The 16,087-nt window shown below is 42.2% G+C and overlaps 1 protein-coding gene across 1 annotated transcript in view; it reads left to right on the top strand.

Annotated features, from left to right (window-relative positions):
- Window positions 1-16,087, top strand: part of KIT (KIT proto-oncogene, receptor tyrosine kinase) — a 58,161-nt gene that overhangs the window by 16,838 nt on the left and 25,236 nt on the right. The window contains exons 2-6 of the mRNA XM_067297150.1: window positions 2,856-3,095; window positions 5,945-6,223; window positions 9,597-9,733; window positions 12,364-12,523; window positions 15,406-15,595. Coding sequence (XP_067153251.1) covers window positions 2,856-3,095; window positions 5,945-6,223; window positions 9,597-9,733; window positions 12,364-12,523; window positions 15,406-15,595 — 1,006 coding nt within the window. The remainder of the gene's footprint in view (window positions 1-2,855; window positions 3,096-5,944; window positions 6,224-9,596; window positions 9,734-12,363; window positions 12,524-15,405; window positions 15,596-16,087) is intronic.

Genomic DNA, 16,087 nt, shown 5'->3' with positions numbered 1-16,087 from the left:
TCCTGGCTGCCAAGTGTGTTGAAGACAGGTTTTGTTTTGAGCAGTTTGGAGCATACGTTTATGTTGTGTGTTGCTAATCCACTGTATAAATACTCAGGAGAGGAGTGGAGGGAGCAGTTTAGCAAGCCAGGCTAGCTCGGTGTTTCCACCGAGGCAAGGAAATGAGTTTATTCTCCCTGTAGCTCTTGGGCCCTTTAAATTAACTTACCGCTTGCGTTGTTAGGAGCGTGTCCCCACTAATGCGTGAGCGTGATGCAAAGGCCGTAGTGAGCTGTTGAGGGAGAGTCTCCCTTACCTTTCCACGTGCAGGGTACGTGTCTGGTGCTTTGGTTTGCTGCAAGTTCGTTTCTGCTTGTCCGGCCACTTTGTCACGGCTGAGGTTTCTCTGTGTTGAAAGTCTGACATAGGGAGTAGTGGTCAGCTCTGTCCTTTCAGAGGAGCATCCAGACATTAGATTGAGGTGCTAGGGGAGCTAGCGAAAGTTGCTGCTGGAGGAGGGGGATAAGCCAGGCTGGGACAGCGGGACGGTGCGGTTTTCAGCTCCTCTGTCCCGTTTTGTGCATGGTGCAGTGGGCAGGCTGAGGCTGGACCCTTGGGAGCTTTGCCATGTGCTTGTGACAAGGGGAGCTGCGGTGTTCGCCTCACAGCGCGGTCGTGTGACCTGCCCGTTGCCGCATGCAATGTGACGGGGCAGGGGACAGGGCCCCTTCTCCGTGAGGCCACAGAGTCTCTCACTTCGCGGCAGTGGCTGTGACCTTGCAGGTAGACTGGCAGGTGCCTGGGCTGGGGGTTATTCCAGCTGAGGATATGCCCGCTCCTCCTGTCTTGGTCTTCCTGACTCACCTGAGGACTCGATGCCCGAGTGGGTGAGCAGCTTTGCACTCCCACCGTTTTGCAAAGCTCGCAGCATTTGTGGCTGGAAGCAGCATGTGGCCTATGAGAAGCAGCACAGAGGTCTTCTCATCTGTCTTCTCCCCGTGCCCTCGCAGCCGCTGAAAGGTCCTGGCTGTGACCGAGGGGCTTGCAGATTTGGAGGTCTACTCTGCCGTTATGGCCTCCTCTGCCCACAGTGGTGGGATTTTCCTGCTCTACTCCTGTCTGCAAAGCCACTGCTGGATAGACCTTAGCTCCTGAGATGTTGGGCTTTTGCTCTACTCAACCAAGCGGTTGTGTCACAGTTCAGGCTCACGTACGCATTTCGATGTGGCGGATTTGAAATGTGATTTTTTTTTTCTGCTTTTTTCTGACAATTATTATTTCTTGGAAGTTTGTTTATATGTTCAGTTGCGGAAGTGTATATGCAGGGTTAGTGGTCTTCGTGTGGAAAATTTCTGGTAGTGCTGGAAAAATGACTGCCTTTTCGGATGGACACTGATAAATACATTTTAATCAGAGGAAGATGGTGTGAGAACAGGGACGCCCTCCTAAATCCTGACCACAAACAAAGTAATTAGGCTCTGCAGTTCTGACTGTCCTTTGCTTCCTACTTTGTCACTGCCTTGGATTTGTCAGGAAGAGAGACAGTTACCTGACCTCATCCTAATCCATTGTACACCTTAAGAACAACTAAAGCTGTGAGATAAGTGAATTAAGTCTGGAATACATAATCTTGTCCCAACTAATCATCCAATTGTTTTGCTTGAATGTCTTTTGTTATCCCTGTGAGTAGGGAAATTCAGCCTCTGACAGGAAACCCCTGTATGTGTTTTTGAATGCAAGTAGTATTGCTTTTTTGTGGCATGACTCTACTGCTACGCATGGAGGTTGAACAGTGAGTCCAATGTTGCTTCATATGAGAGTGGCATTAGCTAATGACACAATTATTGTAAGCTAAGGGTTACTTGTAGGACTAAAGAGCTACTCTTGGGAAGGGGAAGGGTTAGGGTTTGTTCTTGCAAGACCACCTCAATATTTGTGTACATCAGTCTGAGGTACAAGCAGATCCACCATAGTAAGACTTTATCTGAATTTCAAGCTGTGAACTCCGTTTTGTAGGTTTGTTAAGACTTTCATATCGGGGTTTGGAGCTGGAGAAGCCTGAATGTGCTTTTTTTTCCAAACATGCAAAGTAAGTTGGGAAATGGTTGGGAACTGTGAACTGAGGCTGCTAATTTTACGCAGTTTTATTTTCTCAGAACTTTTAAAAAGTTGTGTTGTGGCATGTTAAGTGAAAGTTGTGTTATGGCATGTTAAGTGCTAAGAGCAGATTTAAAGTGGCTTTGGTGACTGGGAGATTGGCACCCCGGTGACAATAATTTAGTAGTGTTGGAATGGGAGCTTGAAGGATATTTTTCACGGAATTATTTTTTGGGGTAAGGAATGACAAATTACCACTTCAACTAAAGAAATAAGCCATGCTGTGGAAATTATGTGCTGATGCCTTAATTAAACTGGACACTTCTATTCTTAAAGTGTGACTGGAGTTTCTAAATACATGAGAGAGCAGTTAAAAAAGAACAAGGGATCTGTAATTCTTGGCAACGTACTGACTAAATGGCAAAGAATGGTTAAAAGTGTTACCATGTAGAATAAGGCTCATACGGTCTTGAATTTAATTTTTAAATAGCTTTGGTCTGTTCCCATTCAAAAGCCAAATCACTGTGGAAACTGGTGTATCTGAAATTAGTTTCAAATGTTTTTTTAAAGGCCAGTTATTTGCTCTGTGTGCAGAAGGTCTTATAGTCAAAAGGCATCTGTAGAACTGCATGAAATGGATGCAATTGCAGCTTGGTATTTTCAAGAAACCACCCCCAAAAATGTTAACCACACATATACAATCATTAATAATGATTTTGCTGCAGGAAAAAAAAAAGAAAGAGTTGTATTGACATACATTGGATTTTGTCTTTTTTCAGGTGGTTCATTGCCGCATGAAGAATCTTCACTTGTTGTAAATAAAGGAGAGGAATTAAGACTGAGATGCAATGAGGATGGACCTGTGACTTGGAATTTTCAGAACTCTGACCCATCAGCAAAAGCAAGGAGTTCCAATGACAAAGAGTGGTACACCAAAAATGCAACAACCAGAGACATAGGCAGATACATATGCAAAAGCAAAGGGAGTATTGTCACCTCTTTTTATGTTTTTGTTAAAGGTAAATATTAAGGAAGGCTTTTTTTTTTCTTTTTGGCTTTTCCCCCTCTTTCTCACTCCCAAGGGTTATCTTGAAAAGGTTGGGCCTGGGCAAATACTGGATGTTGCTTTGCTTGTGAGTGCTCAGAAGCTGAAATAAAGCCTTTTAAATTACCTTCAAACATTATGTGGAATCACTGTATTAGCGCAGAAAGACTCAAAAGTTATTTCAAAGATAGTCAGGTAAGCCCAGAAACGGTGAAAGTTTGAACTGCAAAAGAGAAAAGAAATCCTCCTGGCTGATACTTCCTGTTTAAAGTAATACAACAGTAAATCCCAGGGAGGAAATGAATTTGAGGTGTAGAAGAGCACAGTCCAACAGGAGAAATATTTTTTTCTGTTCAATAGAAAGAAAACTCACTCCCAGCTTTGCTTTCAAAGGCCTTTGTCACTGGAGCAAAGTTGCGGATGAGTTTCTTTTTACACCCCTGTTGTTCTGTGGTGAGATTTGATACCTGAGCTCTCTTTCTAGAAGCCATTCAAGTGACCCAAATTAGTTGCGTGAGTCAGTTGTACTGTGAGGAAACACGTAGTATGTGGAGAAATGTCCTTTTAATCCCATGCTGACCATTACTATGGAGTCATGTAAAGTTTAGCCTCAAGCTCTTGATTTATTGAGGCAGTTAGCTAATGGATTTGACTTTTCAAGGCTGCTCTCTCAGGGGCAGGCCAGCAGGCAGCAGTGATAACCACCTACGCATCTTGTGTTGGAAACCTCAGGTGTGCCCAGGAGGCAAGTGCTTCCTAAGACGTACCTAGAGCAGAAAGCTGTGACTATGAGCAGCCCTATTTGTACTCGGATTCCCTGGGAAAATCCTTTCATGTCTTCTCACCATTATGTCTCCCTTCCCGAGTGGGATGGAAGATGGGAGGGCTGCACCTTAGCAATCCTGCTTACCCTAACAAGGCCTTCTCTCGGATTTCAGCTGTTGGTCAAACAGGTCTTTGTTCTTTTCTTCCTTTTTCAAGAACGTCTTTTTTTCCTAGGGAGCCGTGCTTTCTGTAGGGCGAAGATATCTTGGCTCTGTCAATGTCTGAGAGGAGGTGGACTGTGAGGAAACAAATCAGTGAAGTCCCTGTCAGCAGCGGCCTTTAGATGAGCTCTTCAGCTCAGGAGTGACAGCTATTCACAATTTATCTCCATGTATCTCTGGGTGCAAAACATCACGCCTTCATTCTGTTCAGACACGTTTTGCTTCTACATTTCTTTTAGGAGTCTGTAGCTCTAGACTGACCCTTCAGAAGGTTTTAGTTTGTGGGGGCTTTCTGGGGCAACGGTACCAAACCAGGCTATGACTACATTCTCACTCTAAGCTGGAAACTGCATCTGGTGTGCTGCTGTGTTGTTTCACAAACAGTGCAGTGCACATACATACTCTGTGTTTTGGTTTTGACTGGAAATTTCTCAGCAATCAAGTTAGAAAAAGAGTAAAAAAAAAAAAAGTTCTTACTTGCTTGTACGATATATTTTTGTGCTTCTTTCTTATTCTTTGAATCTCTTATTTTTTATGTTTTTTAAGTTTTACATGTGATTTCAGCATTTCAGTAGTAGATGCAAACAAGCGAAGCCCTAAAAAAAAACAACTAGACTAGAAGGCAACTTGAAAGTTGTCCAGTCTGTCTGTCTAGTCTGGAGCAGGATCAGGTATGCCTAAATTATTCTTGGCCCTGTGTCTAAAGTGTTACTAACTTCTCTAGTAGGAAAAATTCTGCAGCTTCCTAGGTAAGCTTCAGTTCAGTGATGAACAACCTTCAAATTAGAGAGCATTCCCTAGTGGCTTACCTAGACACCGCATGCTTGATTTTCGGTGTGATACTTCTTGTCTTAAACCAAGTGCACAGCGTTATCGCTCCTCCTAACCCACTTCTCTCAGTATTTCCTCTTAGGTCTTGTCTGGAGATCTCTATCATTCAAGTGGTAGTAGGCCAACTGACAAGAGGAAAGAAAACTTTTTCTTCTCTATTTTTCTGATTCATACTACTTTTTAGGGAGAGCAAATGGGAACTGAAATAAACTTACACAGAGTGTTTGTCACTGCACTACCCTTTATTTTTGCATTCACTATTAATGGCAGAGTTCTTAGCATTTCAAGGTCATCAGCTAGCATGGGCAACTTTGGTTGTAAAAGTATTTGAAATACTGTGTGTTTGTGTGCGGTGGTTGGCTGAAAAAAAAACTTTTTAGAAAAGTTACCTTGTGAAAGATTACATGCTCATTTTTCACTCAAATGTGCTGTTTGTATGCCCAGGGTTTTCTTAAGAGCCTAAAAATAGCCACATGCTTTCAGGGAGGAGACAGTAGTTGTTTGGTGCTTCCTCTGGCAGCAATCTGTGTTCATTTAGATTACATATTTTACAGAAGTGAAAACCATAATTTAGATGCTGTTTGACTACTATTTGCTCATAAATTTATTTAAAATCCTCCTGGGGGCATGAAACCTTACAGCCTTGCCACTAGCTAAAAGCAAATTCCTTCTAATGGTCTGTGAAAATCTGTTTGCTGTTGTTTGGGGGAGGCAGGTTGGAGCTAAACATGACAAAAAATTCTTCATCTTCACATAAAAAAAAAACACAGTAAGATTATTTTTAATGCACATGATTCTTTAATGTGGCTGTTATTGAATGCTACTGTGCTGCACTTTTAGACTATTAGAAAATATGGTATTACCCAATTCATGTTTACCAAGAAACAGTAACCATACAGGTTGAATGTAAAGCTTCCTTTGATAACAGTGCTCAGTGGCAGAGTGAGGGCTATGAGAAGTTCCACGTGCAGTGTCAGCTTTTCTTACAGATCCTTGTTTTTTCCAGATCCAAATGTGCTCTTCCTTGTTGATTCTCTGATATATGGAAAAGAAGACAGTGACATCCTGCTGGTGTGCCCATTAACAGATCCAGATGTGGCAAATTTCACACTGAGAAAATGTGATGGCAAACCCCTCCCCAAGAACATGACGTTCATTCCCAATCCCCAGAAAGGCATCATTATAAAGAACGTACAGAGGTCGTTCAAGGGGTGCTACCAGTGCTTGGCAAAGCAGAACGGAGTGGAGAAGATTTCGGAACATATTTTCCTGAACGTGAGGCCAGGTAACACCTGACAGTCACCACCGGGTAGACGGGCGTGGCTTTTGAGCAAAGGAAGGTGATGGCAGGTGCTGTGAACAGATGGTTCGTGTTGTGTCCTGCCCTAGCACTGCTGTCCCTGGGGAGGCTGGAGCTGATGATGTCCTGTGGGGGCCTTTGGATTCTTCTCCTCCTAAAGGGCAGCTCTGTTTCCAAACCAGGGGAGTGCTTTGTGGCATCTGTGGCCGTTTGGGGATGTGCGGGGGAGAGCGGTGGGATTAGGAAGCTTGTGGTGGACAAGTGGCGTGGGAGAGCAGGTTGTCCCCTGAGACTTGTGCCGTGGCCGTGTTGGGCAGGGTCGGCCATGATCGCTTTTGTTTCCCATCCATGGGGACTTTGAGGCGTTCCTTTCCCCATGTAAGAAATGCAGATTGCGCTGTTAGACCCTGAGGAGAAAGCCATGCTCCTGCAGTTTGGAGAGGTTTGTGCAGCCAAGGCTGTAGATTTGGGTGCCTGGCTCTCGTGTCCGTTGCCCAAGAGTGCCAGCAGGAGGAAGTGATGACGGGCATTAAGGAAGAGAGATTTGGCCGAGAGGCAGAGCGTGGGGGAGCACGAGGCCCCTTGTTTGCCTTGGTCTTGCTGGGTGAAGACAGCTGCAACAGCAAGCATGTGGCCAGGTATGATGAGGAGGGCGTTGCCGGTCGGGCTGCCAAACGTACCGCTTACCTCTGCCCCGTCCCTTTGCTTGGTGGAGCTTGTTGTCGAGACCTCAGATTTGACCTTGTGGTCCCTGTGCCCTAGGGCAGGGTGGTGAGTGGGTTTGGGAAGGAGAAGCAGCCCAACTCCTGGCTGCCAAGTGTGTTGAAGACAGGTTTTGTTTTGAGCAGTTTGGAGCATACGTTTATGTTGTGTGTTGCTAATCCACTGTATAAATACTCAGGAGAGGAGTGGAGGGAGCAGTTTAGCAAGCCAGGCTAGCTCGGTGTTTCCACCGAGGCAAGGAAATGAGTTTATTCTCCCTGTAGCTCTTGGGCCCTTTAAATTAACTTACCGCTTGCGTTGTTAGGAGCGTGTCCCCACTAATGCGTGAGCGTGATGCAAAGGCCGTAGTGAGCTGTTGAGGGAGAGTCTCCCTTACCTTTCCACGTGCAGGGTACATGTCTGGTGCTTTGGTTTGCTGCAAGTTCGTTTCTGCTTGTCCGGCCACTTTGTCACGGCTGAGGTTTCTCTGTGTTGAAATGAAAGTCTGACATAGGGGGTAGCATGGGGAGCGAGAAGCCTACATCAGATCTGCTTTTTTGCTGTGGCAAATTGAAGAAATCTCCTGCTGTTTTGGGAATTCTAATATAGAAAGTTTTAATGAATAATAGCAAGTTTTAATTAATGGGAAGAGAACTATAGGCACTATAGGTATCTCTGGTATTATCTTTTGACTAAAAAAGATCAAGTCAGTTCTTGCTGTCTCTGGTGTTGGTTTTGTAACAAGTTTGTTTTCAAGTGTTTTTTCAGGGATGGTCAAAGAGAGAGAGACAGTTTAACAGTTGACTGACATAACTGTCTTTTCTCTAACATGGAGGAATGCAGTTGTAGTACTGGGCTATTGAACTTTTTTTACTGGATAAAGTCTGTACTTGCTCAATACAATGGTGACTTCAAATGGAAGGGTGATGAGTTGACATCCGTCAGCCCCCTGACCGTAGGCAGCAGTCGGTTGCATGCAGGACCTGCGCCCTGGGCGTGCTCTCCATGTTCTCCATTTTGTGGGAAGTGTGCAGTAACTGGAAGAGTTTGCTGAAGATTATCAGCAGTAAAACAGTACCACAACGTTGTCACCCTCAGTGTTGTAATTACCGTGCTGCAGAGTTAAAACCTCCTTGAGTTCACCAGGTAAAACTCCATCTTTTCTCAGCTGATGACTTAGTTATGTTGGAGACTGGGTTCACTTTTGTAAGGTAGTATTTTTATAATCATAACCGTGGCACTTAGATCCCAATGCCCGAGCTTCTGGTGCAGAATTACAGAACATGTATCCATGAAATGGGGACCAGAACAAGGCCTGTCCCCTTCAGACATACACCAGCCCTGGTTTTGTGACAGAGAGAGTGTTCATGTCCAGCCCTTCTCCAAACAACGAGGCTCTCTGAGGCTTTGTGACTGTCCTTATGTGTGGCTGGTGGGTGAGGACACAGTGCACATCTGCACCGGCTTCCTCGTGTCTCTCGGGTACTGCTGAATGCCCGGAGTGTGATTTTATGTGAGCATTTATGTCTGAAGAGAGCAAACATGTTTCTTTGTTGTATTCCAAAGCCTCTTGTAGCCAAATGAGGAAAATGTTGTTAAAATATGAATGGCTGAGAAGCATGGCACTTTCCTAAGTTTTAACTAGTTTACCTGAGATAACTCCAAATTATATGTCAGAGGCAGGAAGAGAGTCTCAAATGCCTTATTTCAATCTGTTGCATTTGCAGTTTGAAAGTGATCCTTCTTGCATAAAATCCCTAGTGGGAAGTTCAGTTCTACTAGAACAAAATTGGAGTCTCATAAATGAGGAAAATTTGAAGAAAGGATTAAGAAAACAACCGAGCAAACTGTGGAAGGAACAAAGGAAGAACTAAAAGAGCTTTGCTGAGATGAGACATGTAGCTACCCAATCCTCAAATAGTGTAAGCTGGCACTACTTGATTATTGCCAAAAGACACCATGAAGTGGAAGAGTGATATAGCAAGCCCCTAGTGCTTTAGTTTTGTGGCATATCCCAGAAGGCTCTGTTGGATTGCTTGTAACCACCTACATCTCGAGTGACGACCTTGTCGGCAGTCTTGGCTCTGGCCACCACAGCCTCTCTGTGAATGACCATCATGAGCAGAGTTCATGGTGCTTTCAGAGGCTGGCATGCTGAAATCCCTGAGCTGTTCCTGTGCTCAAAAATCCCATACTGTCCCTAGGGACAGAAGCCTTCAAGGTTATCCTTCAGGTACTTTTCAGTACCTGTCAGACAGTATGTGGCATCCACTTTAGTATTTTATATCTTAGAAGTTGCAGCTAATTTTAGGCTGCAGTTCTTCAGTGACTGCTTGTCACTACATTTTTAGTTACAGAGTACAATACTTTAATAGCTGTCATGGAATGAGTGGTCTCATTGATGGTTCAATATTGTTTAAGTTTATTCAGGCAAGTGGCTGAGCTCTAATAAGTATTATCTAACTTTAAGCATACTTTGAAGGGAGATTGAAGCAGAAGTGTCCTTGTTATGAAGTGTGTTTGTAATTTGTTAAAGAAATTTGAATACCTCTTGGAGGTCTGGAATTTTATTGGAAAATTAACGACTGTTGATTTTTTCCCCCCTTGGAAGCTCTGAAGGTAATGAAAAGTAATGCGCTTCTAAATTGTTTTTCAGTTCACAAAACTCTTCCAGTCATTACCTTATCCAAAACCTACAAGCTTCTCAAGGAAGGGGAAGAATTTGAAGCTACATGCATAATCACAGATGTGGACAGCAGCGTACAAGCAAGTTGGATTTCTCACAAAAGTGGGGTAAGTTCCTTTAATTGCGTCTTGTAAGGTCCAGAGCACAGTACAGACTGTGCCTGTAAACATCCACGTGCCTATCTTGCATGCCTGACACTGGGTTGGTTTCAATTTGCTCTTTCCTTAAGTTCAGCATCCTACAGACTGGTGAGGGGCCAGCAACAACTTTCCTGTGCCCCAGGTGGACTTCCAGCATTGTTGAACGTGGCTGGGAGGGACAGTGTCTGCCCGGCTGCTGTTCCCAACTTGTAGAAATTAAAGTCAGGCTTTTCAATGTGAAGTTTGGGTGACCTCTGTGGGGCTGCCTGAATATGAAAGCACGGAGTGCCTACACATCACATTGCAATCAATGGGAGCTGCAAATAACAACACATGGACTGCAAATTACACATTCTAGTCGTTATCATTAACAGTAAAATATCTGCTAATTAGCATGGGATTGTATGTGACGGGAATAGTAGTAAGCATTCACAGGAATGATTAATTCACTTAAATTACCTGGTGTGCCTTACTAACTGCGAAAGTTCTCAAAAATGAACCAATGAACTGGCTTCTGTCTGTAATGATAGCTTAAGTTAGTCTGACATTACCAAATTAAATTATTGGCAAGCTAAATACTCCAGGAGTGTTTATTACCAACAGCGTAGCTACTCAGAAGAAAAGGGAGATAGAGGGAGATCCCCTGCCCTGCTCGCCCAGAGTGCTGCCAGTTCTGTGTTTGAAATGCAGACTCTGTATTGAAAAATAGTCAATAGGAGTGGGCCCAAACAGCAGCAGACACTGGTTTGTTTGCAAGAATACTTTTTAGTCTTCTGGGTATACCATGAAATTTAAATGAATTAAAAGCCCCTCTGAAGACTTGTTAGTAACTCCTGCCATATACGTTCCCATGCTAATTGGTCGGTATTTTACTGTTAATGGTAATGACTGGAATACATAATTTGTAGTCCACATGTGTATGGAAAAAAGGCTTCTGTGATACTGTGATGTTCAGATAAATCACATATCCTCAGGCAAACAGCAAACTGGAGACCAGTTCCCTTGGGTTTGGTATGCCATACTTAGCTAATCCGTTGGCTCTGGCAGAGCTGCTCTCGCTAAGTGCTCGTTGCTCGAGAAATCCCACCTCGCAGCTCCAAGGTTTAAAGAGGTCTAAATGACATGGAGGCAGCATGGGACCTGCAGATGGGCTTTTGGTCCTGTGCCAAGGTCAACTATAAATCTTTCATTTGAAAACTTCATTTTTTCCTTGTTTACCCCCTTTTCTTTGTTACAATATGGTAAAATTGGGGTATTCCCTTCAGTTTTTATGCTTTATCACTTTTCATTTTATGAGTAGAAGCCACAAGGAAAATATTTTTGACCAAATAAGTTTGACCTTTCTGTCCTTTCTGGTAAATAGCAGGTAATGCTATCTTTTAAATATCGAGTATCAAATTAAATTTTGTACTGAAACAGAATACATAAAAATAATGTTTAAATAGAAGCAGAATTACGTTTTGTCCTGAATAGGTCAAAGTAAAAAAAAAAACAACCTTACTTTCTCCTGTTATGATAGAAGTTATCACTGCTTTTAAAAATTAGGAGACTTGTAACAAGCAAGCACATCCATACAAAACAAACTTCTGTTTGTGATTATTATAGTTCACAGGGAATCAAAACTGTGTTGAGCAGGTGAAATTTATCTAGAACCTCTCGGCATCTCCAAGATTTGAAATAATAGTACTAAAAAATCATAACAAATTCGGGTCTGTGTTTGTATTAATCAGTGCAGCTTTATCCGTCTTCCCAACCAAACTGAACATTCTCACAGAAACTGAAGTCAGGCGCTCAAAGCATTTATTTTTCCTTTAGTTCTGGCATGCATACATAGACATAATCATCTTATACTAACTGCTTTGGAAACAGAAGGACATTTCCAGTTGCCTGTAGGGTTAATAAATCTGAATTGTCATGGACTGAGAAGCAAAGTGGGTTCCAGAACGAGGAGGCCATGTAATGCAGGTCGCCAGCAGTCCTCCCTACAGCGTATTTGCAATGAGGGAAGCGCTGCGGAGCTGTGACATAGAATGACCCAGTTTAAAACTCAGCCCCAGCGCCTTAAATTCTGTCTCCCTTGTAATTCCCTGGGAACCATTACAACCATTGGAGAATTTTGTGACTTTACACCCTGCTTGAGTGATGCAGGATTACAGCCACTTTTTATGTTAGCTGTAGCTTCTGAACGTTATCAAAGTCAACGCACAGTGGTCATCTTGCATCAAGCCCTACAGCTGGAAGCATTGTTAGTGCAAATAGAAGCTCCATGCCTTAAAAAGCCAGGTGGTAGGTTGGACAGTTAGTTAGTAAAATGCAGCAAAATGAATGCTTTAGAGTAGATTTTGAGGAGGAAAAACAATAAAGAATAAGGGGAGGGCATACTGCTTAGGAAAGGATGTTATCTCTCAAAGAGAGCTGATCATGTACATGTTTTGCATGGAGAGATTCTAGTGACAGGTTTGTCATGATGGCTTATTATTCTGGTTTAAAGTTATGAATATTAATATAGTGAAGTTATAATTACTTCTATTTTTATTTTATCTAGGAAAGATGCTGCATACACAGTATTTTAGATGTTAATTGTTTTTTACCGACAGATTGTTACAAGCAAAAGCAGAAATTTGGGTGATTATGGATACGAAAGGAAATTAACATTGAACATCCGTTCAGTGGGAGTTAATGATTCTGGAGAATTCACATGCCAAGCAGAAAACCCTTTTGGAAAAACCAATGCCACAGTAACCTTGAAAGCACTAGGTAAATAGTTTTTGGAGAAATGTAACATTTCTAAGAGTGGGAGGTGGAAAATGAGAATACTGGGTAGCCTTCCTTTCCCTGTCTTTCCTTTCCGAAAACCTGAACTGGTGAAGTTGCTTGTTAAAAGATTATTGCTGACTGGTACTGTACTGGGATGCTGCAGCAAGTGCTGTGGTGTGTATGACTGCCTTAAATTCTGTACCCCCTTGCATGCTAATGGAATGTGATATTGGAAGAACCACCTAACAGTGTTTCCATCTCTCTGGTTTGTGTCATCCTTCCTGGTTTAATTATAAATTTAATCCTGTCTTAATGAAGCAAGTAATTTACCTTTGCCTGGTATTATCCCTATGCTTAAGTAATTTGGCAGCACAAGCACAAAGTGTGTCTTGAATACCTGCATGCTAAGCATGGGAAATTTCGCTGACATCGACATGTCAGTGATTTTTATGTAGGAGAAGCTGTATATTTATCTCTATTTAAAATAATACTGTGAGCAACATTGCAGTATGCGCAGGCAGCATGCAATTGCTCCAGTGCTCACCACGGTGGTAAGTCCGCTAGTCATTGCTTCCATCGGTTTTGGATTATGTCCCTTAACAAAGAGCAAACTCCCTTCCTCTTCGTGTTTAATAACAGACTCATTTGGACCTCCCTGCTATGTATTAACTTGTATGACACACACTGCGTTTTAAATATTAAAGCCGCCAAAAAGTGCTAATTTGCTAAACCAATTGGGAACATACTGATGTACTTAATTAGATACTTCTGAGCAAGTCTGTGTAACTGGCTAAAACAATTTCAGCTCCTTGCCTTCCAAGGACCTAGAAGCTGAGGGAAGTGTAGCTGTGAAACTGCTGGGTTTCTTTGTGTGGTGGTCCTTGTATTCTTTTCCTTTTCAAAACTGTTCTTCTGTTGCACAAATATTCCTTCAAGATTGCTTGTTTGGCTTTCCCAAGTAACTTCAAGAAAATAGATACATCTGACTTACGTGGGTCAGATCTTCAGCGCAGCTTCAGAGGTTTGAGTGCAGTTAAGTGCTTTGAGTACCACACCATTGGAGGGGCTGAGGCTCATACCATTGGTGATGTTTTCCTCATTTGTTACAGGAGAGACTGAATTCATGTGTAAGATAGTGAAACAGTGTTAAGTATTAAAGAAAATCTTTTCTCCAAGGGGAATAATATGAAAGCTGCTATTATAAGTGGAGTTCTTCACTACAGAGATTCTTAGTACTACTGCGTATGCTAATGTGGTTTGAAAAAAGGAGTCACTTTGGAAAGTCTGATGACTAAAATATAATGAGTGTAGCATTATAAAAAGTAGAAAATGCATTAACAATTTTGTATTTAGTGAATTACAAAGTTTCTATTTAATTAAAAATACCAGAGAAAAACTGAAACCTTTCGTTTTCATGAGAATTGTCTCCCACAACCCTCTTAAGTTTGGCCTAAAATAAAATAAACCATCTCTCTTTACTCCTTTCACTGTTCAATGTCAAATTGACTATATTTATCTTAACTGTGCCAGCTCCCAGAATCATGGAAAGTGGTATACAGAACATACGGGAGATATCCTTGAGATTGTATCAGATTCTAAATGACTGTGGCTTTAATGTTAGCCAAAAGGTTTATGAGAAATAATGGATATTGTGATAAATTTCATAATTCTTTTTTTAACAGCTGGTTGATCTAACCATAAGCAATTTCTAAAATTCTGTTTTGGGGACTGATAGCATGATCATAAAATTTTATTTGTAGGCTCTTGGTTACAATCTTGATTTAGGTTTGATGGGAGATTCATTGTTTATACAGAAAATAGAAAAGAGGTCTGAAAAGGAACTGAAGATCATATGTTTCCAGATTTTAAACCTTTATTCTTTTTTAATGATAGAGAGGTTTTTTAGACCATACCTGCCTGCTGTGGGTTAACGTTTTCCTTCCTCCTCTGAAGCACCTTTCAAGTGCTCTGCCAACTCTATGTGCTTTCACCAAGGCCTGCTGGCTGTAGTTTTCATGAGCTGAGGTGACTAGCTGGCCACAGCAGTTTGATTACTAGAAAGTGGAAAGAGGCAGAGAGCTGAGATTGACTTTTGGTCTAAATTCAAGTTCTCCCAGTGAACGTGTTTCCCTTTAGCTCCAATCTGCCTGTCAAACTGGTAATTCCAGGGAATTTGTGTAGGACTGAAAAATTTGTCTTTCAAATAAGCTAAGACTGAAGCTTATTAATGAAATTAAACCCACTGCAATAAGGGTGTTGCTCCACATGATATTTTGGAATGAAAGTACACGGTGATAAATGGCATCTGCCAAATAAAAAATTAAGACCCAGCAGTAGATGAACAGAAATGCCTTAGTTTAAGACAATTGGTATATAGCCCTATGGACTTAGCACGTTTTTCTCTAATTACAGTTTTTAATAGCTTCATTTGTAATGTCATTCTTAATTGCACTTGACAAAGAAATGTTAAATGCTCTAGTATATTGACATAAATGATCAATCTCTCTTGCTTTTGTTCTTAGTGTTTCTTTCCTACCATACAGTCAGTGGCTCTGATTTTGGGGAAAATTAAAATACAGGAATAGAATCAAGCATGTGCTTGCGTTTTTCCAAAAGCAAATAAAGGATATTTATCACCAGAAGATGGAATTATTTTTGTTAAAGCACTCAAGGCTGCTTTAAGTTCTGTGCCTCATTACTACATATAGCTAGTGGTCTTGGTTATAGCAGGTGAGAGTTCAAGTTCTGCTTCCTAGATAAAAGTTTCCTGTTTCACAGCTGGATGTTTGATCACTGATCTTAAAGTAGTGTAAATGTGGTTAGAGCACTGACAATCCTAAATGGCTCTAATATTCTTTTTATTTCCCTATTATGGCCATCAGCTAAAGGATTTATCCGTTTGTTTGCAACGATGAATACCACAATAGATATAAATGCAGGACAAAATGGAAATTTGACAGTTGAATATGAGGCATATCCAAAGCCAAAGGAGGAAGTGTGGATGTACATGAATGAAACATTGCAGAATTCATCGGATCATTATGTCAGATTCAAGACTGCGGGCAATAACAGGTAATAAGAATGATTGTAAGTGCTATTGATTTCACTTGGGAACAGCAAACTAGACTCTGCTCTGGAAAGATGAAAGTGGAGAAGGAGAAAAAGCTGTAATTCCTTCCCCCACTCCCTTCCTCCTCAGTTTGAGACACAGGGAATGACGTGCCAGAGAAATGCTTCGGACGCGGGGGAAGAGGCACAAAGATGTGCCACAGGGTCTGAGCCAGTGTGTGTTAGAGGGCCCCATTCGGGTCTTTGGCCCAGGATCAGCTCCTGGTGCTGTCTAAGTGTGGTTGGCAGCGTGGATGCTCGTTAGGGCAGGCGTAAGTATGCCCTTTGTGGCCTGTATGTATATTCTGTGCCTGAGCAGTGCCTGTGTTACTCTTCTGCACCCAACTGGGTGCAGTCCCGGCATCCGTCATGCATGCCCCAAGGTTTGTGCAGAGATTTGGTCTCTCCTTGTGCTTGGTTCCCTCTTTGTGCATCTGGGTGTACAATGCCAAGGTT

This window comes from Apteryx mantelli, chromosome 5 (genome assembly GCF_036417845.1).
Source record: "Apteryx mantelli isolate bAptMan1 chromosome 5, bAptMan1.hap1, whole genome shotgun sequence".
Lineage (NCBI taxonomy): Eukaryota > Metazoa > Chordata > Aves > Apterygiformes > Apterygidae > Apteryx > Apteryx mantelli.
The sequence above is the reverse complement of the archived record's forward strand: the minus strand, read 5'-3'. Positions and strand labels throughout refer to the sequence as shown.